At 50.0% G+C, this 26,943-nt stretch overlaps 1 protein-coding gene across 2 annotated transcripts; it reads left to right on the top strand.

The window, feature by feature from the left end:
- Window positions 1-5,719: 5,719 nt before the first annotated feature.
- Window positions 5,720-20,614, top strand: PRELP (proline and arginine rich end leucine rich repeat protein). 2 transcript variants are annotated; one of them, XM_004028191.5, is made up of 3 exons: window positions 5,720-5,894; window positions 14,165-15,153; window positions 17,709-20,614. In XM_004028191.5, exons 2-3 carry the CDS (start codon window positions 14,181-14,183, stop codon window positions 17,882-17,884), a joined length of 1,149 nt encoding a protein of 382 aa, XP_004028240.1. In that variant the 5' UTR covers window positions 5,720-5,894; window positions 14,165-14,180; the 3' UTR covers window positions 17,885-20,614. The 2 variants fall into 2 exon arrangements, with proteins under 2 accessions (XP_004028240.1, XP_018884557.1); XM_019029012.4 differs by having other exon boundaries at window positions 5,723-5,884.
- The last annotated feature ends 6,329 nt before the right edge of the window (window positions 20,615-26,943 follow it).

The raw sequence follows: 26,943 nt of genomic DNA, 5'->3' as shown, positions 1-26,943 counted from the left end.
CCGGCTGTGCTCACTGTGTGGTCGACAGATAAGTTTTATTTCTTCCTCCGTTGCCTTTGCCCTGTCCCTTCCTCTCATCGAAACAAGCAGATCAGATCTGTGGGGAGGCAGGAAGCAGAAGCTGCCTGCATGTGCCTTTGGCTTCATTTTCCATAAGCCTAGGTTCTTGGGGGCTTCTGGGCATAGACACAGTGTCTTGGCCAGAAGAAAGGGGAACATGGAAACTTCTTTCCCCAGAAAAGAAAAGGGCCCCTGGCTTTAATGTGCATGTAAAAGGAGTTGAGCTGGAGGAGAATGAGAGCCCCGAGAGAGGGAATCGGGGAGCCTGCCCCTGGCAGAGTGCCAGGCAGCCAGCATGTTTCCAGAGAGGAAAGTTCCTGCAGAAAGTTCTTGTCCCCTACATGTAGCCTAGGAAGTGTCAGAGGGCTGCTCGGCCAGAAGGGGCCTGGTGGGATGGAGGGTGTGTCCCACAGCAGCATCAGCCAGGAGCCATGTACGTCCCCTCCCCACAGACACCCTCCATCTCCGTTGGAGCCGCCACTGCATAAACCTGCCTCAAGCTGCTGGGCGGCCCCCCAGCAGGTACCAAGGACTGAGATGGAGTATTTCACGATCCTGGTGAAATGAGCACTTGGATCCAGAAATTACAGAAGTGAAATGATAGGATAAAGTTGTGTTTCTGTCACTACTGAGCTGATGGACTGCCTTGAATACCTGAGACATAAAAGGAGAAAACTGAGGCTCAGGAAGGGCTGCGTAGCCCAAGGCCGCCCCGTTAGCATGGAGAGGAGGCAGAGCCAGGCCTGCAACCAAGTTTGTGAGACTCCAACTCCAGCACTGCCTACCTTAAAAATGAGGAGGTCTCCATCCTGGCTAACGTGGTGAAACCCCGGCTCTACTAAAAAATACAAAAAATTAGCCAGGCGTGGTGGCGGATGCCTGTAGTCCCAGCTACTCGGGAGGCTAAGCCGGAGAATGGCGTGAATCCAGGAGGCGGAGCTCAAAGTGAGCCAAGATTGCGCCACTGCACTCTAGCCTGGGCGACAGAGTGAGACTCCATCTCAAAAAAAAAAAAAAAAAAAAATGAGGAGCCCAGGCCGGGTGAGGTGGCTTACTCCTGTAATCCCAGCACTTTGGGAGGCCAAGGGAGGAAGATTACCTGAGGTCAGGAGTTCGAGGCCAAGACCAGCCTGGTCAACATGGTGAAGCCCCTTCTCTACTAAAAATACAAAAATTAGCCGGGTTTGGTGGCAGGCACCTGTAATCCCAGCTACTCGGGAGGCTGAGACAGGAGAATCACTTGAACACCGGAGATGGAGATTGCAGTGAGCCGAGATTGCACCATTGCACACCAGCCTGGCGACAAGAGGGAGACTCCGTCACAAAAAAAAAAAAAAAAGAGGAGTCCAAAAGTTCACCAAGAGAGACTGCTCAAATAAATAAATATTGGGGGGTGGGGGCAGAGAAAGAATCACCAAAAGGACCAATATGATCATCTTCAAAATATACCTGTACCACTAAGTGAAAATAAAAGTGCATAGCTGCTTATTTGTTACTAGTGTGTACATTAAATAAATCTGTGAGGACACAAGAAACTGGCACACAGTCTTCTGGGGGAAAGTGAGTGATGAGGGGATAGGCAAGGGAAAAGACTTTTTCCCTATGCAAGCTCTTATACCTCTTAGATTTTCAATCAAGAGAATGTATTACCTATTCAAAAAATAATAACCTTTTTTTTAAAAAAAGAGGGTGACAGAGAATCTCCTTGTTCAACCCTCTTAAATTCAATGAAACAGACCCCTACTGAGCACCCAGGGTGTGCCAAGCCGTTGGTGGGTGCTGTGGGTTATACCATGATGAACAGGATGCTGTCTCTGCCCAGCAGGGGCCCACTCACCCCAGGCAACCCAGGCCCCCCAGGCTGGAGGGTGGGACAGGCTGCCACAGGACTCACACAGCTTCTCCCCCGTTATGCATTTGCCCAGACCCCACCCACCCTGGACTGGGAGCCTCAACTAGTACAGGGTGAGGGTCCGTCCAGGGCCAGCCTCTGTGGATCCTGATGACCACTGAGCAGTTTGAGCCAAACTCTTCAGGCCCACACTGCTCCTTCCCGGCAAAGTCTCAGGACCACCACGGGGGAGGTGGGAAGCTTGAGTACCTCCCTCCTGTACTTCTATGGAAAGAGTATTACACAATTGTGTCCTTTCTTCTCTTGCTTTAAGCACTCACTGCTTGTAACCAAGGCAGCAATTACTGTGAGGGTCAAAGAAATGGTAAGCCCCCCAGATGGATTTCGGTCTGGATGGGAAGTGTGGGCAGGTCCCAACTCTGCAAATGCAGCTGAAACCCACCAACTTGGAGAGCCCCCTCCCTCTGCTGCCTGGCCTTCCCTGCATTCTGTCTCCTAACCATGCTGCCCCTAGCCCTCTCCTAGGACCAGGCAGCAGTAGCAGCAACAATGTGCATATCTGGACTTCTCACCATATGCCCCAGCATTCACATCATGTGCCTGTGACTGTCCTCTGGCTACACCAGCAAGAGATAAATACCTCCCCTGGGTTGAAGACACACCACTGGTGTCCCTGAGACTCTAGGAGAGTAGAGGAGGCTCTTCCTGGAGGATCCACATAGTCCCAGGGTGCATGAAGCCAGTATCACAAAATACTCCCCTGCCATTGCTTCCAATGATCCTCATGTTATCTTGGGTATACCCTGGGAGGGAGATGGGGCAGATGAGAAAACCAAGGCTTGTGTGCTGAGACCTGCTCACCAGGTAGTTAGGGAACAGCAGAGTTGACATCTTAATCCAGGTTTCCTAACCCCAAACCTTATACTCTCTCTTCACAGTATTGTTGGAAGAGCACTGAGAGGTCATTTGGTACAACCTCGTGTTTTATAAATGGAAAACTGAGGTCAGAGAGGGAGAGGGATATCTTCAAGGTCACACAGCATGCAATGGGGCAAAGCCACGTCCCAAGAACCTGGACCCCTGTCTACCAGGATGGCGACTGTGTTGAACTGGGAAGTGCTTGTCCTCCCTAAAGGTGTTCAAATCCTTTTTTTTTTTTAACCAATGCTTCAAAATATACCAGTAGGGTTTGTGGGAGTGGGGAACACAGAAGAAACAAGATTGGCCATGAGTCGGTAATTGTTGAAGCTAGGTATTAGATAATAGGGATATTGATACTATCCTGTGTAAGTATGTATACGTTTTAAAATTTCCACAAAACTGTTAAAAAATTAATGTGCTGTCAAAAAAAATTAGGTACTCAAGCCATATTAGGTCCACAAGTCACTGATTAGCAAACTCTATTCTGGACACTCCTGAATATCCTGCTGGCCATGTCTCTACTTCTTTCCAATTCTCTCTGCATAGCGTGGGATGCAGGAGATAGGAGAGGGAGGAAGGGAGATAACTGGCTTAGGCAGGGCTTGGAAGTTGGCCATCCATTCCCAAGAGCATAGACTCTTGGGATTTGGATGGCTGTCATACAAATGGATACAGGTGACACCCCTGCCCCTGCCCATACTCCACACTCCTTCCAGTCTGTCTATCCCCACAGACACTCTACCCATCATCCCTGCACCTCACTGTACTTTGCTCACCTTATTATTTTTTGAGACAGGGTCTTGCTCTGTGACCCAGGCTGGAGGGCACTGGCGTAATCATAGCTCATTACAGCCTTGGTCTCCTGGCCTCAAATAATCCTCTCACCTCAGTCTCCTAAGTAGCTGGGACTTCAGGTACACACCACCACACCCAGCTAATTTTTAAATTATTTGTACAAACAGGGTCCCCCCATATGGCCCAGGCTGGTCTCGAACTCCTGGGCTCAATTAATCTTCTGCCTTCGTCTCCCATAGTGCTGGGATTTCAGACCTGAGTCTCTGTGCCCAGCCAGTCTTTTTTGCCCTCTATCATCTACCACCCACCATACCAAGGGAAACAAGCAAATCTGGGGTCTGATGTTCCCGGCCTGCGGAAGACGCCATATCCCATCTGGATGAGAAATGAAGCACATGAGCAGCCTGGCAGAGCCACAGTTAATGTGAACCTGGAGAGGAACCGTGCTGTCTTCCAGCAAGACCTCACCAGCAGGGTGTGAAGCCATGAGATCTGGGGTGGAAGGGGGTTGGAGAAAGGTCTGGGTTTTATTTTTCCTTCTCCTTTTCTTAGGCTAATTACCATTCATCGTAATCCCTTTCCTAAACCCTAATATCTTCCCAGTTTATAAAGTGCTCTCACATTTACAATATTTAATCTTCCCAACCCTGTGAGGTCAATATTATCCACATTTTGTAAATGAGGAAACTGAAGGTCCTCATGATCAAGTGATTCACCTAAGACCATATAGTTTGTGAGTGGCTGAGCCCAGCTGCAGACCCTAATTTTAATGTTCTGTCCTCTGCCCCATATTGGGGAGGGCAGGCAGGCAGTCCCCTGTCATGGGGCTCTGCAGCTCTCCATGGAACCAATAATGGAGAAGAAAATTGCGTTGCATTTTCTAAGTAGTCAGCTGGGATGGCAGGAATTTTTTTATTATTATTATTATTTTTTTTGAGACAGAGTCATGCTCTTGTTGCCCAGGCTGGAGTGCAGTGGCACGATCTTGGCTCACTGCAAGCTTTGCCTCCCGGGTTCAAGCAATTCTCCTGCCTCAGCCTCCCTAGTAGCTGGGACTACAGATGCCCGCCACCACACCCAGCTAATTTTTTTGTATTTTTAGTATAGACAGGGTTTCACCATGTTGGCCAGGTTGGTCTCAAACTCCTGACCTCAGGTGATCCGCCTGCCTCTGCCTCCCACAGTACTGGGATTACAGGCGTGAGCCACTGTGCCTGGCCATGGCAGGAAATTTTGATGGGCATCTACTTACCTGCAAGTGTGTTGTGCTTTCTTAATTGAGGGGCATTGTTAGAGGATTGTTAGAGGTAGTGGTGTTACTTGACTGGGTCTTCTGGGGTGTTGATGTGCACAGGGGAAATTTGGATTTCCCATCACTTTGTGTGATGACTACACAGCCCCTAAATCTCACCTAAGTGTGATATGGAGAAGCCGAAAGAAGCCACTACATTGTCCACATGAGCTAGGAACAGTGACTTTAGGTCTTACATTAAATCTTAATTCTGCCTTAACTTTGCTGTGCAACTCAGGCCAGACTTCTCCCTCTCTGGTTCTCAGAACAGCCCTGGCAGCCAAACCGAAGTTATCTCCTATGCCAGCCTGAGACTCCACTCCCTTTGCAACCTCCTGGAGAAGATAACTTAGGGAAAGACTGTCACTGCTCAGAGGAAGCATCCCAAACCCCTCACTGGTTTAGGAATTTAACACTACGGAGCAACGGCCCCAGAAGGCAAGGCGATTGTTAGGAGGAATTAAACAGGCTAGTGCTGGACCCAGCCATCCAGTCCTGGCTTACACAGAGGTTGCTTTTCATGCCTTTTCCCTCCGTTAATTTGACTTGTTTTCCAAACATGGGTCAAACAACCCCTCTCCAGAAGTGGCAGCAGCAGAAGGAAATGTTATTAAAAACGAGTCTGTTAGTGGGAATGGTGTGTGGATGAAGTCTTTGGGAGGTTTGGCTGCCAAATAAAGACTTTATTGTCATTCCTCCTTTCCCAAGCTCCCTCCCTCTCTCCTCCTCCCCCCTCCCTCCCTCCTCCCTCCTCTCCTCCCCTCCCTCCCTATGATCTGCCCCTCCCTCCCCCCAAGCTAACCTCCCCACCCCAATAGGATCTGGTGGAAGAAAAGTCAGGCAAACACAAGCACGCACACACCACTGGGAGATCAGATCTTCTAGCTGGCTGTCTGCTGCCACAGCTCCGCTGAAGGGAGGGGGTGGAAGAGGAGGACTAAACTCAGAGCTGAGAGGAGAGGCAGGTGTGTGCAGGTAAGCCCAGTCGGGAGATGGGCAGGAGACTGGGAAGAATCTTTCATCCAGTAAGTTTCCTCCAGATCTGTCCATTTATTGATCTAGTCTCTATCCTCTCACTCCTTCCTTCCTCCCACCTCTTTCTCCTCTCAAATGAGTTCAAATTTAGTCTTCCTAACTTCCTTCCTATAGCCTCTTCCTCTTCTTTTCATCACTCTGTACCCCTATATTTGCTTACTGCAAAAGTTAAGCTTTCCTGCTACAGATGTTTGTTGTAGCACAGAGAGCCACGCTGCACAAAGTGTTTCTACAGATCAGGTGTTTCCATAGAAACTGGACTCCAGAACCCATTTCTTTGCACCTTTTGTGTATTGTCACACATTGTGGAAGTCACACACATCACACGGAGGCTGCACTTTCACTACCATCACCCCACATGACCATACAAAATGAAGACATCCTGTCCATTCACCTCTGCTCTCTGCATCTGACATGCAGAGCTAGACCACATCGTCACCAGACACCAGCAGACACACACACACCTGCATGCACACATGTTCCCTGCATCTTGTCTCTCGCCCTCTCACACACACCTCCCTAGCTGTAAGAGCAAAGATAAAGTACGTTTTCCCACTGAGATGGCAGAGCCAGAAGAAAATCTTGCATCCCAAGTCCAGGCCGAATAGGGAGGAGATAAGCAAGAGCGGGAGCTGGAAGGGTTTCTTCATTATTTAGGGCTTCACTGGGTAGGAGGGAGAGAAAAACAGCTTTTTCCAGCCTGCACAGTGTCTTCTCAGCAGCTTTCAATTTCTGTCTCACTGGTCCAAACCACTTGGCTTTTGGAAAGAAAGAAGAAGGCGACCCAGTTCCCAATCCTTGAAGGTCCTAATTCCCAGCTCTGGGGACAGTTCATTTTTTTATTTTTTTTTTCCTGCAGGCAGCCAGAAAAATATTTTTCTTTAAAGCCGTTCTGAAATTATTCCAACCATTTAGGTTGGCAAAAGGTCCTGTGGCAGAGGAGAAAAAAAAAGGGCAGCAGTTCCTTAAGCAGTTGGGGAGGGGAAAACTGAAGGGCGGCCCCTCTCCTGCTCCCCTGCTCATTCCTCTCTATTAATAGAGAGGGTCTGTCCCAAGGCAGGCGGGGTGTAGGGAGATCAGGGGTCCCACACACAGCTGATCTTCACAGTCACCTAAGGGCAGGAGAGGGAGGAGTGTGGAGGGCTTACTAAAAATACAGACGTCGGCTCTCACTGCAGATCTACTGAATCAAGACCCAGGAATCTTGTTTTAACACTTCAGGAGATTCTGATGGTCCACCAGGGCTCGAGAATCAGGGGCCTGAGAGAGAGCTTTGCTGTAATTTTTAAGCCCAAGACTCTGGCAGTGTTAGCTGGGCAGAAGGACTGTGTCCTGGAAAAGGAGCACCAGAGTGTCCCAAATAGGCCATCTCTTTTTTGGGGAGTGGGAGTAAACAGGGAAGAGCTGTCTCCCTCTCTCCTCCTTGCAAGCACAAGCAGCCATATATACCACAGAGGAACATTCCAGTAAGAAAGTTCCCCCAAGATGGCTCCACAGAACTTCTGTTTCCCCTCACCTGCTAATCTGCCTGCCCCAGGACCCCAGGAGCATGTGCTGGGCCCTTCCCCTGACCCTTATAGGTCCCTGCTCCTCCTTCCCAGCAGCCACCTGTCTGGGCTCTCACAGAGGGTGAGCTGAACACTTTCTTCATGCCCCCTCCACCTCCTTAGTGGGCAATCCCATTTATTGGGCATGTGAGCGAAGCATTTCAAGGCTGGAAGGGGCAAAAAGCTGGGTGCAAAAGGCTGGGAGAAGTCAAGAATCGCAGTGGAACTCCATGGCCCGCTGAGGAAGGCAGACTTGCACCTTCTGTGGCCAGTGTCCCCTCACCTGTTGCAGAAAGCATCGGTGAGAAGTTGGTGAATTAGAAAGACAGAACAAGCTTTCCCTAGGTGGCTGGGGACTTCCAGAGTCTCCTCAGTTAGTTGTTTCTGAGACCCAAGTGTGATCTCACAAACCACAAAGGGGAGGAAGTTGCTCTGTGTGGAAGAGCTGGTACCCCACTCACAAGGATCCCTGCCTTCGAGCAGTGCATGGGGGCTGCCCTCTAGCCAGGCTGGAGGGAAGGAGACCCCATTACTTTGAAATAATATCAACAAGACCTTAACATTCACAAAACACTCACTTTGCATGTATTAACTTATTTAACCCTCAAAACAGAAAAGAAGGTGTTAGTATCCCCATTTTATAGAGCAGAAAAGCAATTGCTTTGCCTAAGCCTACCTAGCTAAGCATCTGAATGTAGAACTGCAGGATTGGGTCTCAGATCTATAATCACTCAAGGCATCAGACACACTCTTCTAGGCTTTCTTCAAGGCTTGGAGATGCTGGGGGAACGGGGCAGAGGATATGATAGGTGGCGGGCTGTCAGAGAAGAGTCGTCTCACCCTGGTTTCTTCCCCACCGCTCAGAATGGAAAACTTTCTCTTCTAAACTAGTGGCCTGAGGCCAGAAAATCTTCATTCTGTTTACACTTTGCCTTGTGGTAGACACTGGGGAGACAGATGGTCTCTCCATAATAGTGTTATTTTTATTTTTAGCACTTTTTGATCTGTAGTGCATTTTAAAGCTGCTAACTGCACTTGCTTCTGACAACTGGGTAAGGAATATAGGTATAGGGAAGATTTTTTTATTCCCATTTTACAGATAAGAAAACTGAGGCCCAGAACAGGGTTCGCATCACTAGGTAGTGGTGGAGGGGCGAGAATCTTCTCTCCTAACTAGTATGCACCACAGGCTGTCCTCCCACTGCCCCAGGCAAGCTCATCCTTGTATCCTTTCACCTTCCTAGAAAAGGGCATCTTGAAGTCATCATGCCCCCATAAGCTTCCTTTGTTATCTCAGGACCACATCAGCCCTAATGGGCTCAGGCTCACTCCTCTACTAACTCTGCTCATAAATTGGCAAAGACTGCCTGATTCTCCCTGCTTCCAACACCCTTCTGGACTACAGGAAGAGATAAAGAGAGCAGGATGGCTTTCAGACACCTAGGTTGAGAACAGAAAGAAGGGAAAAAAGAGAGAGGGGTGTTCCGATGTTCACCGGCACAGCGCTGGGTCAGAAGCAGCCCCATTCTCCACTGCAGGGTAGCTCTGGGTCAAGGCATGGAGGCTTAGGGGTGACCAATTAGACAGGAGATCTGACAAGTAAGAAGAATGCCAGTTCAGAGTGCGGCGTAACCCTGCTGCTAACCCTGCCTAGCCCTGGGAGACAAACCCAACCTCATTCCCAGCCCAACCTCAACCTCTCCATACAAAGCCAATTAGCCTTAAATAGCTGCTCCTAATGACTTGACCAACCCATCAGGACTTCCACCCAACCCTGCCCTGAGCAGAAACATTCCACCACTCCTGGGTTTTAACATTAAATTAATGAGAGAGATAGAGAAGGGGGCTATCTCACTTTAAAAATCAAGGAGTCCGTGGGGCGCTGTGGCTCATGCCTGTAATCCCAGCACTTTGGGAGACTGAGGTGGACAGATCACTTGAGCTCAGGGGTTGGAGACCAGCCTGGGCAACATGGTAAAACCCCATCTCTACAAAAAACACAAAAATTAGCCGGCTGTGGTAGCACATGCCTATAGTACTAGCTGCTCAGGACGCTGAGATGGAAGGATCACCTGAGCCCAGGGAGGTTAAGGCTGCAGTGAGCTGTGATTGCACTACTGCACTCTAGCCTGGTCAACAAAGGGAGACCCTGTATCACCAAAAAAAAAAAAAAAAATCAAGGAGTCTCTCTAGAGAATCTGCTCTTTATAAACAAATAAATGAGTAAGTAAGCCTCTGCCACTTGCAGAGATTTTGCACTTTATAACATGCCTTCAAATGCATGATCTCATTTGATCCTCACACAGATGAGGAGCCCGGGTTGGAGAGTCAGAGCCAGGAGTCAAGCCCAGATCCACAATAGTTGGAATTGAAATTAGAATTTAAAACTCTCTTAGAGGCTGGGTGCAGTGGCTCACACCTGTAATCTCAGCAATTTGAAAGGCCGAGGTGGAAGGATTGCTTGAGCTTAGGAGTTCAAGACCAGCCAGAGCAATATAGTGAGACCCCCATCTCATTTTTGTTTAAAGTGAAAAAAGAAAAAAAAAATTAAGATTCTCTTAGGAAACGTTCTTTAATGTGGAGAGTGAATGTTGGGTTGGGCAAAGCAATTGCCTTTCTCTTCCGTGAAGCAGCAGCTTTTCCAGAACTGATGGTGGAGAGCAGAACTGCATGCAGTTGGCTGTTGTAGGTGGTCAACAAACCTTCACTGATTGAGCAATAAGCAGAGCCCAGTAGAAAGCTGTGGGTGGAGAGGTGCACTTGTGAAAGCATAAGAAAAATTTAAAAACACACACATGGACCCATCCTAAGGAATCTTATGATTGGACAGAAGTTTCTAGAAGGCAGGAGCATAGAGTGTGGGTCTGAGGCTTTGTAGGAGGGACTATGACTACCCATGGAGTCCAGGTACCCTCAATCTGTCACACGGATTCTGGTTTCAGAGACCTAGGACATCACGGAGCACTGCCAGAGAGAATGGCTGTGCTGTCAGCTGTCAGAACTTTTCATCCTGCCTCATGGCAAAGCTCCAGCAGGAAGGGGCATCACCCCTTGAGAAAAGCCTTAGAAATGAATGCTATTTCCTTAAGAGAGAAGCATCCCTGCACTTGGAATGGTTCTGATTCAGCCCTGGGGCTGAGGGAAGGGGAGGAGAGCAGGCTCAGCTTCCCCACATAACTTTCTCCTGGGAGCATTTCCTGGGGAACCTCCTGTTGGCTCTGGGAGCAGCTTGGCTAGGCCCAGAGGCTTGGAATGTAAACGGGTCAGAGGACTAGTGAAAAGATAAGTTCCCAAAGGGTCTGGTGCTGCACATGGGGATGAGGAAGGCCTGTGTTTACTGTGGATGAGAAGGCACGCACAGCCAGCCTGCTGGGTGGAGCTGTGAGTAACCTGCCTGTTCCTCTCACCCCTGACAATGAAGACCAGGGCTGCCCTGGCACTGAGCCAAGGAAACCCCCCCCCGCCCCCCCCAGCACAGATCACAGCCACAGTGCCTCACTGCTTTTGCTGGAAGCCCTGGGCAAATTGGTGCCCAGTCCCTGGCATATGCTTTCGGTGACAAAGGCAATGAAGGGATATAGAAAAACTCCCGCCAGTTCTGGGAGCCTCCTTGGGACAGGGCTTCTCACAGTATGAAAGATTTCTAGCTCATTTCTAGGCTTCTGGGTGATTAGAAAATAAATTTTTTTTTTAAATCAGGGTCACAAAAATTGAGGCTTTTAGAAATGTTTGTTTTAGAATACCAATGCTTTAACCACCCCCTTAATTTATATGCAAGATGACTGTTCTGTTTTCCAGAAAATTACAGAACTTACACAATGTTAATTCATAGTTCACCAATTACAAGTGAAGTGGGGTTCAGCCAACAAGACTCAAGCTTAAAGTTTTGCAATTAATGCCTTCTCTTTTTAATCCTTGCAATGTATCTCCGACAATGTTATATCCTTAACAGGAGATCAAGCCAAAAACCTAACTGCAAGGTCCTTTGTGATAGGAGGCCAGGGAAAATGGCCTTCCAGACCTCCTTGGAGAGGCCTGCCTTGGAAGAGACCACCTTAGAGGGAGGTGGAGAAAGACAGTCTCTGCCTTCCTTCCCTTCCGCCTTCCTTCTTTCCTTCCAATACTCAGTGTACTGCATATGGGCTCATATACGCACACAGAGGATAAGTGAGTGAGTTTGCTTATGTGCATGGGACCTGAAGAGGTGTGTGTGTGAGAGTGTGCAGACTGGGGGGTCAAGGGCGTGTGTGTGTGTCCATGCACATAAGCTGCGGTGAGACACCCTCCACCCATCCATGGCTAAGCACTTCTCTTTCCAGTTTCTTGTCACATTCAGCTTCTGAGCATCTGTCCTAGAATTTGGCAGCTGGTGAGTGGCTTCTGTTGTCTTTCTTTGATCAAAGCCAGCAAGGAGCCAGGCACTGGGTCAAGCAAGAAAAGTCTAAGCTGACATGGGTTCAAAGGGAAGGTGGGAGAGGCAGAGTGTCTGAATCAGCACAGTGATCACAGGGTCCAGACGCAAGCTGGGGACATACTCCAGCCCACCCTATCTCAGAGAAGCCTGCATCCCCAGTGTGTCCAGACCTCCAGGTAGTGGAAGGGGCACCCCAATTTTGAGGAAGAGGCAAAGAGGGCCAGTTGAAGCAATGTGGGAACAGGGATCCTGGCTGGGGGTGTCATAGGAATGATATCCTTGGATAGGAGAAGGTACAGGGCATCCCCTCCGGGGACCCTTCCTAGCCTAGGCCAGGGGGATGCCTGTGGGAGCTGCCTCTTTCTGTTTGCAGCCATGAGTCTGTTGTTATTTCCCCAGTTTCAACTCAACTCAGACCACATGGCCCTGTCTGGGGGGTCACCGGGGCCAATGGGAAGGAGGGCAACACCAAAACATCCTTCAGCTCCATATTTCAATGTCACTGAGGCTAGCAGGAGGTTCTTCTTGATATCCCACCCCAATACCACCAACTCCAAAAGATATGGGAGCAATATGTTATCAAAAGAAAGGAAAGTGTTTTCTCCTCATCTTTCAATCCCTTCCCTGTTTATTTTCCCGGGAGCCTCCATATCTGGGGAGACGTTCTTGGCATATCTCCCAATGGCAAAGACCAGTGTTCTCTGAGCCAAGTGCAGGGAGTAGGGAGATGGGTGGGAAGGCCCAGAGCATCTGTGAGCCAGGGTGGATGCAAAGGTGTCAGCAGCACTTCCCTCCCTTCCCAAGATCCCACTAGCTCTCCTCTGGAAGGGAGGAGGCCTTGGTTCTTGCCCTGGGTCTGCTGTTAAACAGCATCTTGGCCTTGGCGAGCCACTTCTTCCTTCCAGTCCTCAGTTTTTGCAAATGGTGGGGTCTGGAGTTGATTGGTGGATTTCAAGCCATTTTTAGCAAAGAAACGTGTCCCCTGCCCCTCAACAAATGAATGCTTTGGCTAAACCTCAATATATATAATAGGTTTTTTTAAAGAGAGCTGCTGAGGTTGGCACAGGGATGGGTTGAGGGTACCCCAGGGCCATCTCCTCAGTCTCCTCCCCACAGGGGTGTGCCACAGAAATGAAGGCAGAGTTGGAAAACCACTATGTTATAGGATCTTTAGGGACCTTTCTGGATTTAACCAGGACTCTAAGGTTCATACATCCTAACATCCCTCTCATGAAGACACTGATGATTTTCTCATGCTGTGAATGGGAGGACTGAGGGCCAGAGTGGTTAAGGGTCTTCTCTGACAAGCCCCAGGACTCCTGACTTGGAGTCCAATGTGCTTTCTTTCTTTTTTTTTTTTTTTTTTTTTTTTGAGAAAGAGTTTTGCTCTTGTTGCCCAGGCTGGAGTGCAATGGTGCAATCTCGGCTCACTGCAACCTCCTCCTCCTGGGTTCAAGCGATTCTCCTGCCTCAGCCTCCCAAGTAGCTGAGATTACAGGTGTCCACCACCACACCCTGCTAATTTTTTGTATTTAGTAGAGATGGGGCTTTTCCACGTTGGTCAGGCTGATCTCGAACTCCTGACCTGAAGGGATCCACCCGCCTTGGCCTCCCAAAGTGCTGGGATTACAGGCGTGTATGCCACTGTCCCACCAGCCCCAATGTGCCTTTTTTTTTTTTTTTTTTTTTTTGAGACAGAGTCTCACTCTGTCACCCAGGCTGGAGTGCAGTGATGCGATCTCGGCTCACTGCAAACTCCGCCTCCCAGGTTCACGCCATTCTCCTGCCTCAGCCTCCCGAGTAGCTGGGATTACAGGCACCCGCCACCACGCCTGGCTATTTTTTTGTATTTTTAGTAGAGACAGGGTTTCACCGTGTTAGCCAGGATGGTCTCGATCTCCTGACCTCATGATCTGCCCACCTTGGCCTCCCAAAGTGCTGGATTACAGGTGTAAGCCACTGCACCTGGCCAACAATGTGCTTTCTACCAGCATGCCCCCCCTCCCGCCCTCTTCAGAGCAGGCTCAACACATCGAGTGGCTAAGCCAATGGCCAGGGAATCCAGAGCTTCAAGCCCTTGTTATTCCCTTACCTGCTGGGTACAGGCAAACAAGGAGATGCTTCTACAGCTCCCTGAGCTCTGCCCATCTTCCCTGGAGCTCTAGTTCTGCCCAACTCTGGCTTCAAAAACATGACAACTAGTTACTGAGGGCCCAAGGATAATGACCTTATGTGTCTTCTCCCTGCAGGTGCATCACCTGGATCATGAGGTCACCCCTCTGCTGGCTCCTCCCACTTCTCATCTTGGCCTCAGTGGCCCAAGGCCAGCCAACAAGACGACCAAGACCCGGGACTGGGCCCGGGCGCAGACCCAGGCCCAGGCCCAGGCCCACACCCAGCTTTCCTCAGCCTGATGAACCAGCAGAGCCAACAGACCTGCCTCCTCCCCTCCCTCCAGGCCCTCCATCTATCTTCCCTGACTGTCCCCGCGAATGCTACTGCCCCCCTGATTTCCCGTCTGCCCTCTACTGTGATAGCCGCAACCTGCGAAAGGTCCCTGTCATCCCGCCCCGCATCCATTACCTCTATCTCCAGAACAACTTCATCACTGAGCTCCCGGTGGAGTCCTTCCAGAATGCCACAGGCCTGCGATGGATTAACCTGGACAACAACCGAATCCGCAAGATAGACCAGAGGGTGCTGGAGAAACTGCCCGGCCTGGTGTTCCTCTACATGGAGAAGAACCAGTTGGAAGAGGTCCCCTCGGCCCTGCCCCGGAACCTGGAGCAGCTGAGGCTGAGCCAGAACCACATCTCCAGAATCCCGCCTGGTGTCTTCAGCAAGCTGGAGAACCTGCTGCTCCTGGATCTCCAGCACAACAGGCTGAGCGATGGCGTCTTCAAGCCCGACACCTTCCAGGGCCTCAAGAACCTCATGCAGCTCAACCTGGCCCACAACATCCTGAGAAAGATGCCGCCCAGGGTCCCCACCGCCATTCACCAGCTCTACCTGGACAGTAACAAGATTGAGACCATCCCTAACGGATACTTCAAGAGCTTTCCCAATCTTGCCTTCATTCGGCTTAACTACAACAAGCTGACAGACAGGGGACTCCCCAAGAACTCCTTTAATATCTCCAACCTGCTTGTGCTCCACCTGTCTCACAACAGGATCAGCAGTGTGCCCGCCATCAACAACAGGCTGGAACACCTGTACCTCAACAACAATAGCATCGAGAGTGAGTGGGGTGGGCCGGGGCGGGGCCGAAGGCAAGGAGGTTGGCTTGTGTAGCACCTCCACCCTCTCTAGGGAGACTCAGGGTGGGGTGGTATAAAAAGCATCCACTTTGGCACTGGACTTCAATTTATGGCGTTGCCACTTGCTATCTGGGTGACCTTGAAAAGATATTTGACCAGTCTGGGAAGTTTCCTCATCTGTAAAGTGAGAATGGTAATAATATCTTCTGTCACAAAGGTGATATGAGGATGTAATAGTTTAATATGGAGAAAGTGCCCAGAATACCATACTTGGAGGGTCATAGGTTTTCTTCCTCCATTCTTCCTCAGCCCCAGTTCCTTGGCAACTGGATCTATAGGTAGGGTAGACATGGAATATACTCCTGGACATTCTGCTAAAAACAGAACAGAGACATTTAAATACCTATCCTGAAATGTCCTGGGTCTGCCCTCTGCAGAAACCTGCCCCTGTGGGAAGATGCTTCTTCCCAAGCCTGAGCCTGGGTTTTGATTCAGGGTATGCAACTGGTAAAAATGTGGCAGTCAGGAAAAGAAGGTCTGCATGCTGGTGCTTTCTGAATCTATCTGGAAGGGTGCGATGTTTAGGTGCACTTAAGGAAGAGTTTGCCTAAGTGACATTTACAGGGTTCTGGACTTGGAGTATCAATTGCAGCCCAGGAGAGGAGGCTGGAAGTTGCAGTTTTGCTTCAATCAAAAATTTCAGCTCGGAGCGGAGCATTAGCAGAAAGGTTTAGAAGTGAAATAATATTTTCTGGTCCTTGAACAAAATCAGCCTACATTCACAGAAGGGATGCAGCAGCAGAAGGGAAGAGAGGGATTGAGGGAAAAGAGAAGGACCCCTAGAATGATATTTGGGGATCCTTAAGTTCCAAACCAAAGAATGAGATGGAGATTGTTGGTGTCTCTACCGACACCAACAATGAGCGAATAGATCGTTCACTCATTTGGGATAATTTCAAGAAGTAGGGGAGGATTTTTTTTTAATCTTACAAAAAAAAATGGGAAAAGGGGAAGACTGTCTAATTTTACCCTGGAGACAGCACACTAAAATAAAACACATTACCCCCAGGAAGCTATGAGGCCAAAATACAGACAGAACGGATACCTTGATTAATAAATGGCTGATAGGTCTCTACCAGATTGTGGAAGAACAGGTTGCTGGAGGATATCCCAGCCTTCTAAGGTTGAAGTCAGAGAACTCACACCTCACCCACATGAGCCCACCCCATCCAGCCTGTCTCCTGTGCCTTTCACAGACAGAATGGGCTGAGTGGGGCCTAGGTCAGTGGGATGATTACGTTCTTCACAATGACCGTAATGCTGCCACTGGTACTGTCCTTAAACAGCTTACAAAATGCCTTTGCCAACATTCTCTCCCCTGATGACAGGGCAGGCACCACTCTTACCATTTCACAGATTGAAGAACTCAGCATGAGGGTGGCTAGGCCACAGCCCCAAGCTCATAAGAGAAAACCCCTGTGTCAGGGCCCTTCTGCTACTCCAATGGCAAAGAAGAAAGATGAGGAAAAGGAAGAGGAAGACAATTACAATGAAGATGATGCCTACTCTTCCTCCTCCTGCTCCTCCATAAATGATAAGTGAGGCAAGGCTTAGGGAGAATAAAACAGTTCATTTAAATGCTGGCATGCCTGGTGCCACAGGCATCCAACAAGATGTGATGGAGGAAATGGAATCTCAGGCCATGGACCCTTCAGAATCAGTAGGCTCATCATGTCCCTGGGGTTCCGGAGCTCTCCCCAGATCCTCTTTCCTCTTCCTGTCATCCTTATTTCAGTTACCATCTTTTGCCCATCCTCATGTCTCACATCCAATTCAAAGGAAAACCTGCAGAGTAATTTTCACATCCACCTGCTGGCTTCAGATCTCACCTTACTCCATTGCTTCTCCACAGTGTAGCCGGATTATCTTTGTACAGCATAAACCTGAACATAGGGATCTCTAAGGACCCTTCCAGATTTAACGCTCCAGGATACCATGGTTCAAGTATCCTATTAATAACATCGCTCTCACAAAGACAGTCCTGTTCACTGCCGTTCCTCAGACCAGAGATCAAAAGCCTCTTAGTGAAAGACTGTTTGAAAGCCTAACTACCTTCCCAGCTTACTCTCCTTAGAACATCACATTGCACTATTACTATTCCCAGATTCGCCCACAAGCAGAATTTTGGCCTCCACAACTTCATTCAAACAGATTCCTCTATCAGAACACCATCCCCCAGGTCTCCACCTGTTGTAATTCTACCTATTCTTGAAGGCCCAGTTCAAAATTTACTTCCAATTCTCTAGAGTGAACTTGCAATAACAGTTGTTGATCAATTCCAACTTAATTCATTTTACAAATGAGTAAACTGAGCCTGGAGGTCAAGGCAGCTCATCTATGATCACACATTCCCAAAGCTAGCCAGTTTCAGAGAGAAGTCTACAGTCCTTGCTCTCGGGTGTCTTCCCCCTTCTCCTTCCTCTTCTTGGCTGCCAGCCTCCACTCCCTTCTGATTTCTCGTCTTCTTTTTCCGTAGAAATCAACGGAACCCAGATTTGCCCCAACGACCTAGTGGCGTTCCATGACTTCTCCTCGGACCTGGAGAACGTGCCACACCTGCGCTACCTGCGGCTGGATGGAAACTACCTGAAGCCGCCCATCCCGCTGGACCTCATGATGTGCTTCCGCCTCCTGCAGTCCGTGGTCATCTAGGCCCCACTCCGCCACCGGATCTGCTCTGACCGCACTTGAAGGCTGGGGCCCAGGCGCCTGTGCCGGCCATTCGTTTTCTCTCTCTCCCTTTCTTTCTCCCAGCTTCGCCTCCCTTATCCCACCCTCGAGGCAGGGAAAAGCCATCTATTCTTCTGCAGCCTCAGGAGCGAGACTTCCAAGGGCTCAGTTTGGTTTCACCCAGTTGAAAGACACCCAGTGCACACCCAAACTCCTGGCCTTCTGTGGTTTCCCTTTGCTCCAGAAACACAGATGTGTCTAAAGACTTGGTGTCCCCTTCTCTCTCCTCCCCCACCCGCCACTCCTGGGTACATCTGGGCCGTGGACTATCTGATCTTGGTCCTGGCCGAGCAAACAGCCCGGAGGTAAGGTTCAGAAAGTCCCCCTGGGGACTCCTCCATCTTCGGCAGCTCTGGCTCAAAGAGGCCGAGAAACCCAGTTCTCCTGGGCCAAGGATCCCTTCTGGCAAAGCTGCTGCTCCGCCGCTTGGTTCCCCGGCACCAGACATCGCCCTGGCCCTGCTGGCCCGGGTATCGGGAAGGAGGAGCGAGGGAATGACGGAGGTAGGGTGCAGGGTCAGGGCTCCCGGCAGGGGCCTGCATCTGGCCAGCAGGACACAGGGATGCGCAGGGCGCCCCCTTCCGTTCCAGGGCGAACATAGCACACGCCCTCCTGGCTGGGCCTCAGGAGGAACAGCCAAGGAGAAGAATGGCCCAAGGAACTAGGAAGCAGCCATGGGATAGGGGAAGGGTTCAAGCCCGGGATGGGCCCGCGTGACGTCGATGGGTCCTGCGGCCCCCTTGCCCAACCTTGGGTTTAGGGAGGAGGGTTCACAGTGTTTTTGTGGGGGCGGGGGAAGGAAGAGGCAGCAGCCCCGCCCCCGCCATCTGTTCTCCATCAGTGTGCGCGGCCCAGCCATTTCCACCCTCGGGAGGCGGCTCCTGAGAAACAGGGAGGAAGGGGCGGAGCACCTGGACATCTCCCAGAAGCCCCACCACGTTTCAAATTGCGCCTCCTCCTCGGAGACAGACGCATTGGTGCCACCTAGTGGCTGGTGGGAGTAACAGCTGGTCCCAGTCTTGCGCCTGGCCCTCTTCCTGGGGTGATTTTCCTCGGTGGAGGAGGCCCGTGGGGTCCCAACACGGAAGAGCCATGGGCCGTGTGCATGGTGTCGCTCTCCTCTAGGGTCTAACGGGCACAAACGTCCCCAGGCTGGGCTCATTCCCATCGTGAGTGAGCCCAGGTGAGGACATAGTCGGCTCCCGTTTGTTGTAGGCCCTTTCCAGGTGCCTTCTCAGCTCCCTCATCTGTAAACCGAGGAGGTGGATAAGATGCTCCATGCCGGGCGCGGTGGCTCACGCCTGTAATCCCAGCACTTTGGGAGGCCGAGGCGGGCAGATTATTGCCTGAGCTCAGGAGTTCGAAACCACCCTGGGCAACATGGTGAAACCCCCGTCTCTACTAAAATAAAATTAGCCAGGCATAGTGGCGCGCGCCTATAATCCCAGCTACTGGGAGGCTGAGGCGGGAGAATCGCTTGAGCCGGGGAGGCGGAGGTTGCAGTGAGGCGAGATTGTGCCACTGCACTCCAGCTTGGGCGACAGAGTGAGACTCCGTCTCAAAAAAGAAAAAAAAAAGATGCTCCTCTGAGGTCCCTCCGGCGCTCATGTTCCGAGTCTGCAGCTCCACACTTTAAATCATACTCGAATGCAGGACAAGTCCTAAATATTTGCCCCTTCCCTTGCAGTAATTTATTTTCTGTATGGACTGTCCCTCCCCCAGAGGCTTCCCCACCCTCCATTGCCTGGCCCAGGTGAGCAGCTTGGCAGGTCTCCAAGTGGAACCCGGTCCAGACAGGGCTGCCGCGACTTCACCTTTCCCCCTAACTTCCTCCAAGGGATGCTGCCCCTTCTCAGCCCCCTGCGTGTGTATATTGGTGGGAGGCATAGAGGATGGATGTTCTAGAAATGAGTAAGACACAGTGCCCACCCCCAAGTCAGGATGAAAAAAGTTCCAGAGGTTTTTAAGAAATTGGATTAAGCTGGGTCCCTAACTTCAAGAAATTCCCATTATGCTCCTTCTCACCTTTCTTTTTTGCTAATTATGGAAAATAGGGCCCATTTCATTATAGCCTCCTTTCCCCGTGCTCCACTACAATCGCCGCATTCTTTCTAGCTGCAGCTGGTTTCTTCAAGGCTCCTGCTTAAAGTCCACGCGTTATTATGGCCAAAAGCAACCTGGTGCTTCGGCCTGGATAAGAGCCCCTTCTGCATCTTATTCACAGCTTGCAGCCTCAGCCCCTTTGATGAGGCCCTCAGGGGAGAGGTCATTACCTTGATCCTGCAAACCCAGACTCGTTGAGCAGCAACGCAATCACCATCATCCCACTGCCAAATCTAGAATATGTCTGCTCTCCGTTGCTCTCTGCCCTGTAAGCCAGAGGGGATTCAAGGTAAATAGGCTTTACAGGCTCCCCTCCTCCAAACACACACAGAATGGGCTTTCTTTCAAGTTTAAAAAAAGCCCCCTTCTCCATGCACAAGTTCATTCCCTCCATGCTGTCGTCATCGACATATACAGGTGTGTACGTAGGTGTATGTGTATACTCTGCACGTATATCTCTTCTCTCTTGAAGACCCTGTTAACTTTGTGAAATAACTTCCACATTTCAACACACTTCACAGTACAGGAAATAAAGTAATATGAAAAACACCCTGCGTGAACTCAACGGTGTGAACAGGTCAAGAATAACACTTCAGAGTCATCTTGCCAGCCAGGCGTGGTGGATCACGCCTGTAATCCCAGCACTTTGGGAGGCCAAAGCAGGCAGATCACCTGAGGTCAGGAGTTCAAGACCAGCCTGGCCAACATAGTGAAACCCCTTGTTTACTCAAAATACAAAAATTGGCTGGGTGTGGTGGTACATGCCTGTAGTCCCAGCTACTTGGGAGGCTGAGGCAGGAGAATTGCTTGAACCCGGGAGGCAGAAGTTGCAGTGAGCCGAGATTGCACCACTGCACTCCAGCCTAGGAGACAAAACGAGACTTCATTTAAAAAAAATAAAAATAAAAATAAAGTCATCTTGCCACCCACCCCCTACCATTGAGCCACCATGCCCAGCCCCAAAGCCTCTTAATTGCTCTAACAAGATGAGTGGGGAAAAGATTATACTCTTAAGAAATTCCTACGAAAGCTATCCAAAAGCCTTTTATTTCCTCTTTTCTTCTCATTATTTTTAAATAGAGGCAGGGTCTCATTATGTTGCCCAGGCTGGTCTGGAACTCCTGGCCTCAAGTGATCCTCCCACCTTGGCCTCCCCAAAGTGCTGGGATTACACACGTGAGTCACCATGCCCAGCCCCAAAGCCTTTTCTTGAAGAATTTCTCGCAAACTCACAACCCTCATGAAAAATTAATCCTCAATTCCACAAGACTGCCCACCCACAGACAAAAAAAATATATATTCCTAAAGTCAGACCAGAAATCTGAAAGCTGCATTTGAAACCCAAAGCCTCGGGTTCTTTCAAGCTACATGTACTAAATTGTCGAAGGTCTCCCAGGAGCTCTGTACTGAGGCAGACACAGAAAGACACAAAACGGTCGTCTTTCCTGCCCAAGTAAAGCTAACTGGGGAGATGCAGTGTGCATACACAACAGTAAAAGAGCCATCTCAACGACAGAGAGCATAGACCAAGTCATCTGGAATGGTCTACATGCCATGCGGAAGTCCACAGAAGGGTTAGAACAGGGTGTCCCAGACTCTCTCTTCTGAGGGAAGGTTGGTTGCAAAAGTGGGATTCATGACCCTCCCAGGCTACACCATCTTCTTTAGAATGAGAACTGCCAGGTGACGCCCTCGCTGCTCCTACCTGGCTACTAAACATCTACTTCGGTTCACTTCACGGATGTTCAGTGGATATCGGTCACGTGCCAGGTCCCCAGCTAAGCGTTCAAGGATGGATAATATACATAGCAGCACACCCTTGAGGAACTCATACCTTGGTAAAGGGAAAGAAATCCATGAATGGATACCTCTGTGTCCTAAGTGTTTGTAATAATGCTGTGCATCAGGCCTCTGAGCCCAAGCTAAGCCATCATATCCCCTGTGACCTGCACGTGCACAACCAGACGGCTGGTTCCTACCTTAACTGATGATATTCCACCACAAAAGAAGTGAAAATGGCTGGTCCCTGCCTTAACTGATGACATTACCTTGTGAAATTCCTTCTCCTGGCTCATCCTGGCTCAAAAGCTCCCCCATTGAACACCTTGCAACCCCCACCCCTGGCCACCAGAGAACAACCCCCTTTGACTGTAATTTTCCATTACCTACCCAAATCTTATAAAACGGCCCCACCCCATCTCCCTTCGCTGACTCTTTTCGGACTCAGCCCACCTGCACCCAGGTGAAATGAACAGCCTCGTTGCTCACACAAAGCCTGTTTGGTGGTCTCTTCACACAGACACGAGTGAAACTGTGTATGAACAGTATAAAGGAAAGGGCTTTTACCTCTACCTGAGGAAAACCAGAAAGACTCCTACCATGTGAGCTGGCTCTTAAGGGATAAATCAGATTTTGCCAGGTGGATGAAAGAAAAAAAGATGCCACCTGGACAGGAAACAGCATGAGTACAAAGGTAGGAAGGTGTGGAGTCTACCCTGTGGGGCTTGTGTGTCTGAAAAAGAGGAAAGGGTCATGTTCCGGTCATGGAGTGGAGTTGTGTGGCTACAAGCCCTCAGCAGGGGATATACCCCTGTTATCCAAAACACAGGAGGGTTCCTGAACTTCCCCGCCTCTCTCTCCCTATCCATGAAAAGGGCAACAACAGGGTTGGCTGGTCAAACTTCTGTCATACCACCTGCCACCTCCGATTCATCAACACGCCTTTTGCCTCTCCTAATGAGAGATTAGGATTAGGACGCCTCCCCCACCTCCTGCTTCCTTTGCCAGGCTCTTGGGGAGCTGGGCTGCCTGGAACAGCAGTCTGTGGGGTTAGCCGTTTCCCCCACCAGGTCACATGTACACATCCATGGACAGCCCCTAATATTCATGAGAACAAGAGTGTGTGACCTCTGAGCTTGGGAAAGCAAGAGGAGAAGTTGGGAGAGGGTCTAGGATGCGAGCCTGAGTCTGGATGTGGCTCCTGCAGGGAGTGGGGGGAGCAGGTGTGTATGCATTGGGGAGGAACGATGGTGGGGGTGTGGCAACCAAGCAGGGATGGCAGGACCGTATGTCTCTGGGAAAGCAGGGAGGGAGAGTGGGAGCAGGCGGCAGGGAGAGTGAATGAACACTCGCATTTGCATTTCTCCCAGGAATAAATGTGTGGGGTGGGAGTGGGGAGATTGCCTAGGCTGGCTGTGGGGGCGGAGGGCCTCTGGCTGCAAAGCCCAGGCTGTGGAGAGAAGATGGAGGCATACAGCCCGCCAAATGTGCCATCTGCCTACTGGATGCCCTCCAGGATCCAGGGCTATCTTTCCCTCCACCCAGCAGAGCCTCTGATGGTGTCTTTTCCCAGGTGGGGGGCTGCCAGGGGTACAAGAACATGCTCTTCTCTGGTGACCAGGTTCTTGGGCTGAGGGAAGCCCCCTCTCGCACCAGCTGGTGCCCAGGAACACAGCAAGCCAAATGCTGCCCTCGAGGGCCAGGCTATTAGATCTGCCTCTTCACCTGGTGTGCCAGGGCAGAGATGAGTTCTGCCAAGCCATCTGCTCTGAGGGCCTGGAAACACATGGATTCAGGACTCCTGGGGAAGAAGGTGGAAATGGGGAGGGTCATATGAACTAAAGAAAACTCTCTGACCCGAGAGTCAAAAAATCTGGGCATTGGCCCTGGCTCTGTGTGACCTAGGGCAAGTCACGCCACCTCTTTGGGCCTCACTCTCCTCATCTATACCACAAGGACTTGGACTAGATCTTTAGGGGGCCTCACAGCTGGAATTCAGTATCTGGTTGGTGGAAAGGAGTAGGGAACAAGGAGAGTCACTGAGAAACCTGGGTGGGCGCCGGGGCACAGGCTGGCAGAAGCTGGGGAAGACTCCTTAGCCACCCCACCTCTGCCTTCAGCAAGGACTTGCTCGGCAGCCTGCTCGAGGCACCAAGGAAAGGGAAGTGTTTCCAGATGAATGCCGTTGGCCCTCTGTATCTGTGGGTTCCACATCCGTGGATTCAACCAACCACAGATTGAAAATATTCAGAAAAAAAAAAATTCACAACGTTCCAAAAAGGAAAATTTGAATTTGCTGTGTGCCAGTACTATGTGGAATCCATGTGAATGGAGTGAAGTGTAAGCATTGTGTTTGGTGTTATAGGTAATCTAGAGATGATTTGAAGTACACAGGAGGATGTGCGTAGGTTATATGCAAATTCACCATTTTATATAAAAGACCTCAGCGTATGTGGATTTGGTATCCACTGGACGTGCAGAACCAATCCCCCATGGTTACTGAGGGACGACTGTACATCTCTGAGGGTGCGGGAGAGGATACTTCCCAGGCCCCTGAGGACCCTACACAATGTCTACTGGTGTTTATGATCCTTTCTAGGGCCCACCTCCCAATTTCCATTTGGTTTCCTCCTAGCAGATTTAGAGAATTTCCTGTATCCTCATGATCATCATCTGTGAACTTGAAGTTGGCTTTCAAATCCTATCTCATCCCCCATACACCTTCTCTTTGAACTACCTAGGCCTGCAGCTCCTGTCTCTGGTGATTTTATTCAATTATGGTCTCTGTGCTGGCGCTCTAGGTGAGGGTGAAGTGCCTCATTTCCACCTCTTTTTATCTTTGGATTCTGGCTATGAAGCTGAAGCCTTGTCACTCTCTGGCTGGAGAAAGAAGCTGCAAAGACAAGCTCTATCTCTCCATATCCCCCCACTCCAGCCTTCTCTGAGGGCTCAGAATCTGAGGGATGGGGCCCCTTCCTTGCAGGGGATGGCACTGCCTGTTCCTCAAAGATGTGGCCTTATCAGGAGAGTGGACAAGGAAAAGAAAGAAGGAGCTGACAGAGTAAGAGGAGAGAGAGCAGGAGCTGGAGGTGGGGGGTGAAGCGGAAGGTGGGGGGAGAATTCTCTTTTGTCAAACACAGGAATGGGGCAGGGGACCCCCTGAGGAAAGAGGAGGGGAAACAGCTGGACATCAGAAGGAATGAGAAGTCCGATTGGTCACAGGCCTGGCCAACTCCTTGCCCTCCCCCGGGCACCACTGTGTAACCCAAGCCCCAGTTCAGACAGCCTCCACCAGAGTCCCCACCTTTCTGGAAGCTGCAGGGCTCTCCATCCAGGATCCAGAAGCATTGAAGGGGTAAGGCTCAAGGTTGAGGCCTCTGGCCATCGGTGTGCAAATGAGGGCAAAGTGTTTGGCTGGGGCAGGGGATTGGGAAGGGAAAATGAAGAGAGTTTAGGCCTCTGGCCAAAGAAGTTGGACAAGAATTTTGGGTGGGCACTAAACTGTCTTAGAAAATTTTTTTTTGAGATTATGTAATTCGTTTGGGGTGAGGTATGGGAGGTAAGGTGAAGAAACACCTCTTGCTACTGCTAGAGGCTTGCCCCCTTGCCCAGCTAAAATTAAGAAAGGATGGGGAGGTTAACTGGGCATGGTAACACACGCCTGTAGTCCCAGCTACTTGGGAGGCTGAGGCAGGAGGACTGCCTGAGCCCAGGAAGTTAAGGCTTCAGTGAGCTGAGATCATGCCATAACACTCCAGGCTGGGCAACAGAGTGACACCGTCTTAAAAATAGAAAATAAAATAAAAATTAAAAGATTAAAAAAATTTTAAAAGAAAGAAAGGGGGAGAGTCTACTAGAAACTTGTGCAGCTAGCTTTGGGGAGGGCTGTGTTAAGCCTACACTGGATATGACTGTTGTATACACTTATGCCTGGATACAACACCACACCACATGCATTTCCTGACCCGTCTATACATATATGAACTACATGAACATTTGTACTCACATGCACATCACATACATACGCAGGCATCTGTGTGCGCACACACACAAATATACACAGGTATCTAAGGAACTTTCCAGATGCGTACACACTCATGCAATCACACACAAAGAACTCTTGTATCTGTAATAATCTGTTTCTAAAAAGCTGCATTTAGAAGTATATTTCATAAACTAACATTCTTTTTTACATTGTATGTTTCATTGTAAGTCCATGTCTCCTAAAGAGACTAGGTGCTCCTAGGAAGGGCTGTGCCTCATTCATTCTGTACCCACAGAGACAAGTCCTGTGCCTGGAACTCAATAGACACCCATAAATGTTTGTTGAGCAAATGCATGAATGGATGATCTTTATAAAAAACCGCAAGAGTCAACTGGGCGCGGTGGCTCATACCTGTAATTCCAGCACTTTGGGAAGCCAGGGTGGGTGGATCACCTGAGGTCAGGAGTTCGAGACCAGCCTGGCCAACATGGTGAAACCCCTTCTCTACTAAAAATACAAAAATTAGCCAGACATGGTGGGTGCCTGTAATCCCAGCTACTCAGGAGGCTGAGGCAGGAGATTCGCTTGAACCCAGAAGACGGAGGTTGCAGTGAGCCAAGATCACGCCACTGCACTCCAGCCCGGGAAACAAGAATGCAACTTCGTCTCAAAAAAACAAACAAAAAGACCCCATAAGATTCTTTGATGTTGACATTCTCTAAATCGAGCTTAGTGACTAGCAGTCATGTTCTGAGCATGGGGTTGTTTAAGAGAGGACATCTGTGTGCATGCACCAGTGTGTGCCTCGTTTGTAGACAAGGGGACTCTTGTGAATGTGTCTGTGTTGAGATGTGTCTGCACATGCCTCTGTGAGTGAATATCAGTGTTTGGGTGAGCGTGTAAAAACACTCAAGTTGGGGCGGTGGAGGGAGGGGGCTGCTAGGAGATACCCCCCAAGACATAGTCCCAGCTGGTAGGGAATTTGTGCATGTGATGAGAGCACTGAGTCTGCAAGTGTGGGGGTGGGAAGTGGAGTAAATCTGCGAGCCATTCCCACAACCCTCTGGAGAGCCTGTCCCTCAGATCGCTGCCCTTCCTCCTGCCCACTTGCCAG

The sequence above is a fragment of the Gorilla gorilla genome, chromosome 1 (genome assembly GCF_029281585.2).
Source record: "Gorilla gorilla gorilla isolate KB3781 chromosome 1, NHGRI_mGorGor1-v2.1_pri, whole genome shotgun sequence".
NCBI lineage: Eukaryota > Metazoa > Chordata > Mammalia > Primates > Hominidae > Gorilla > Gorilla gorilla.
The sequence above is the reverse complement of the archived record's forward strand: the minus strand, read 5'-3'. Positions and strand labels throughout refer to the sequence as shown.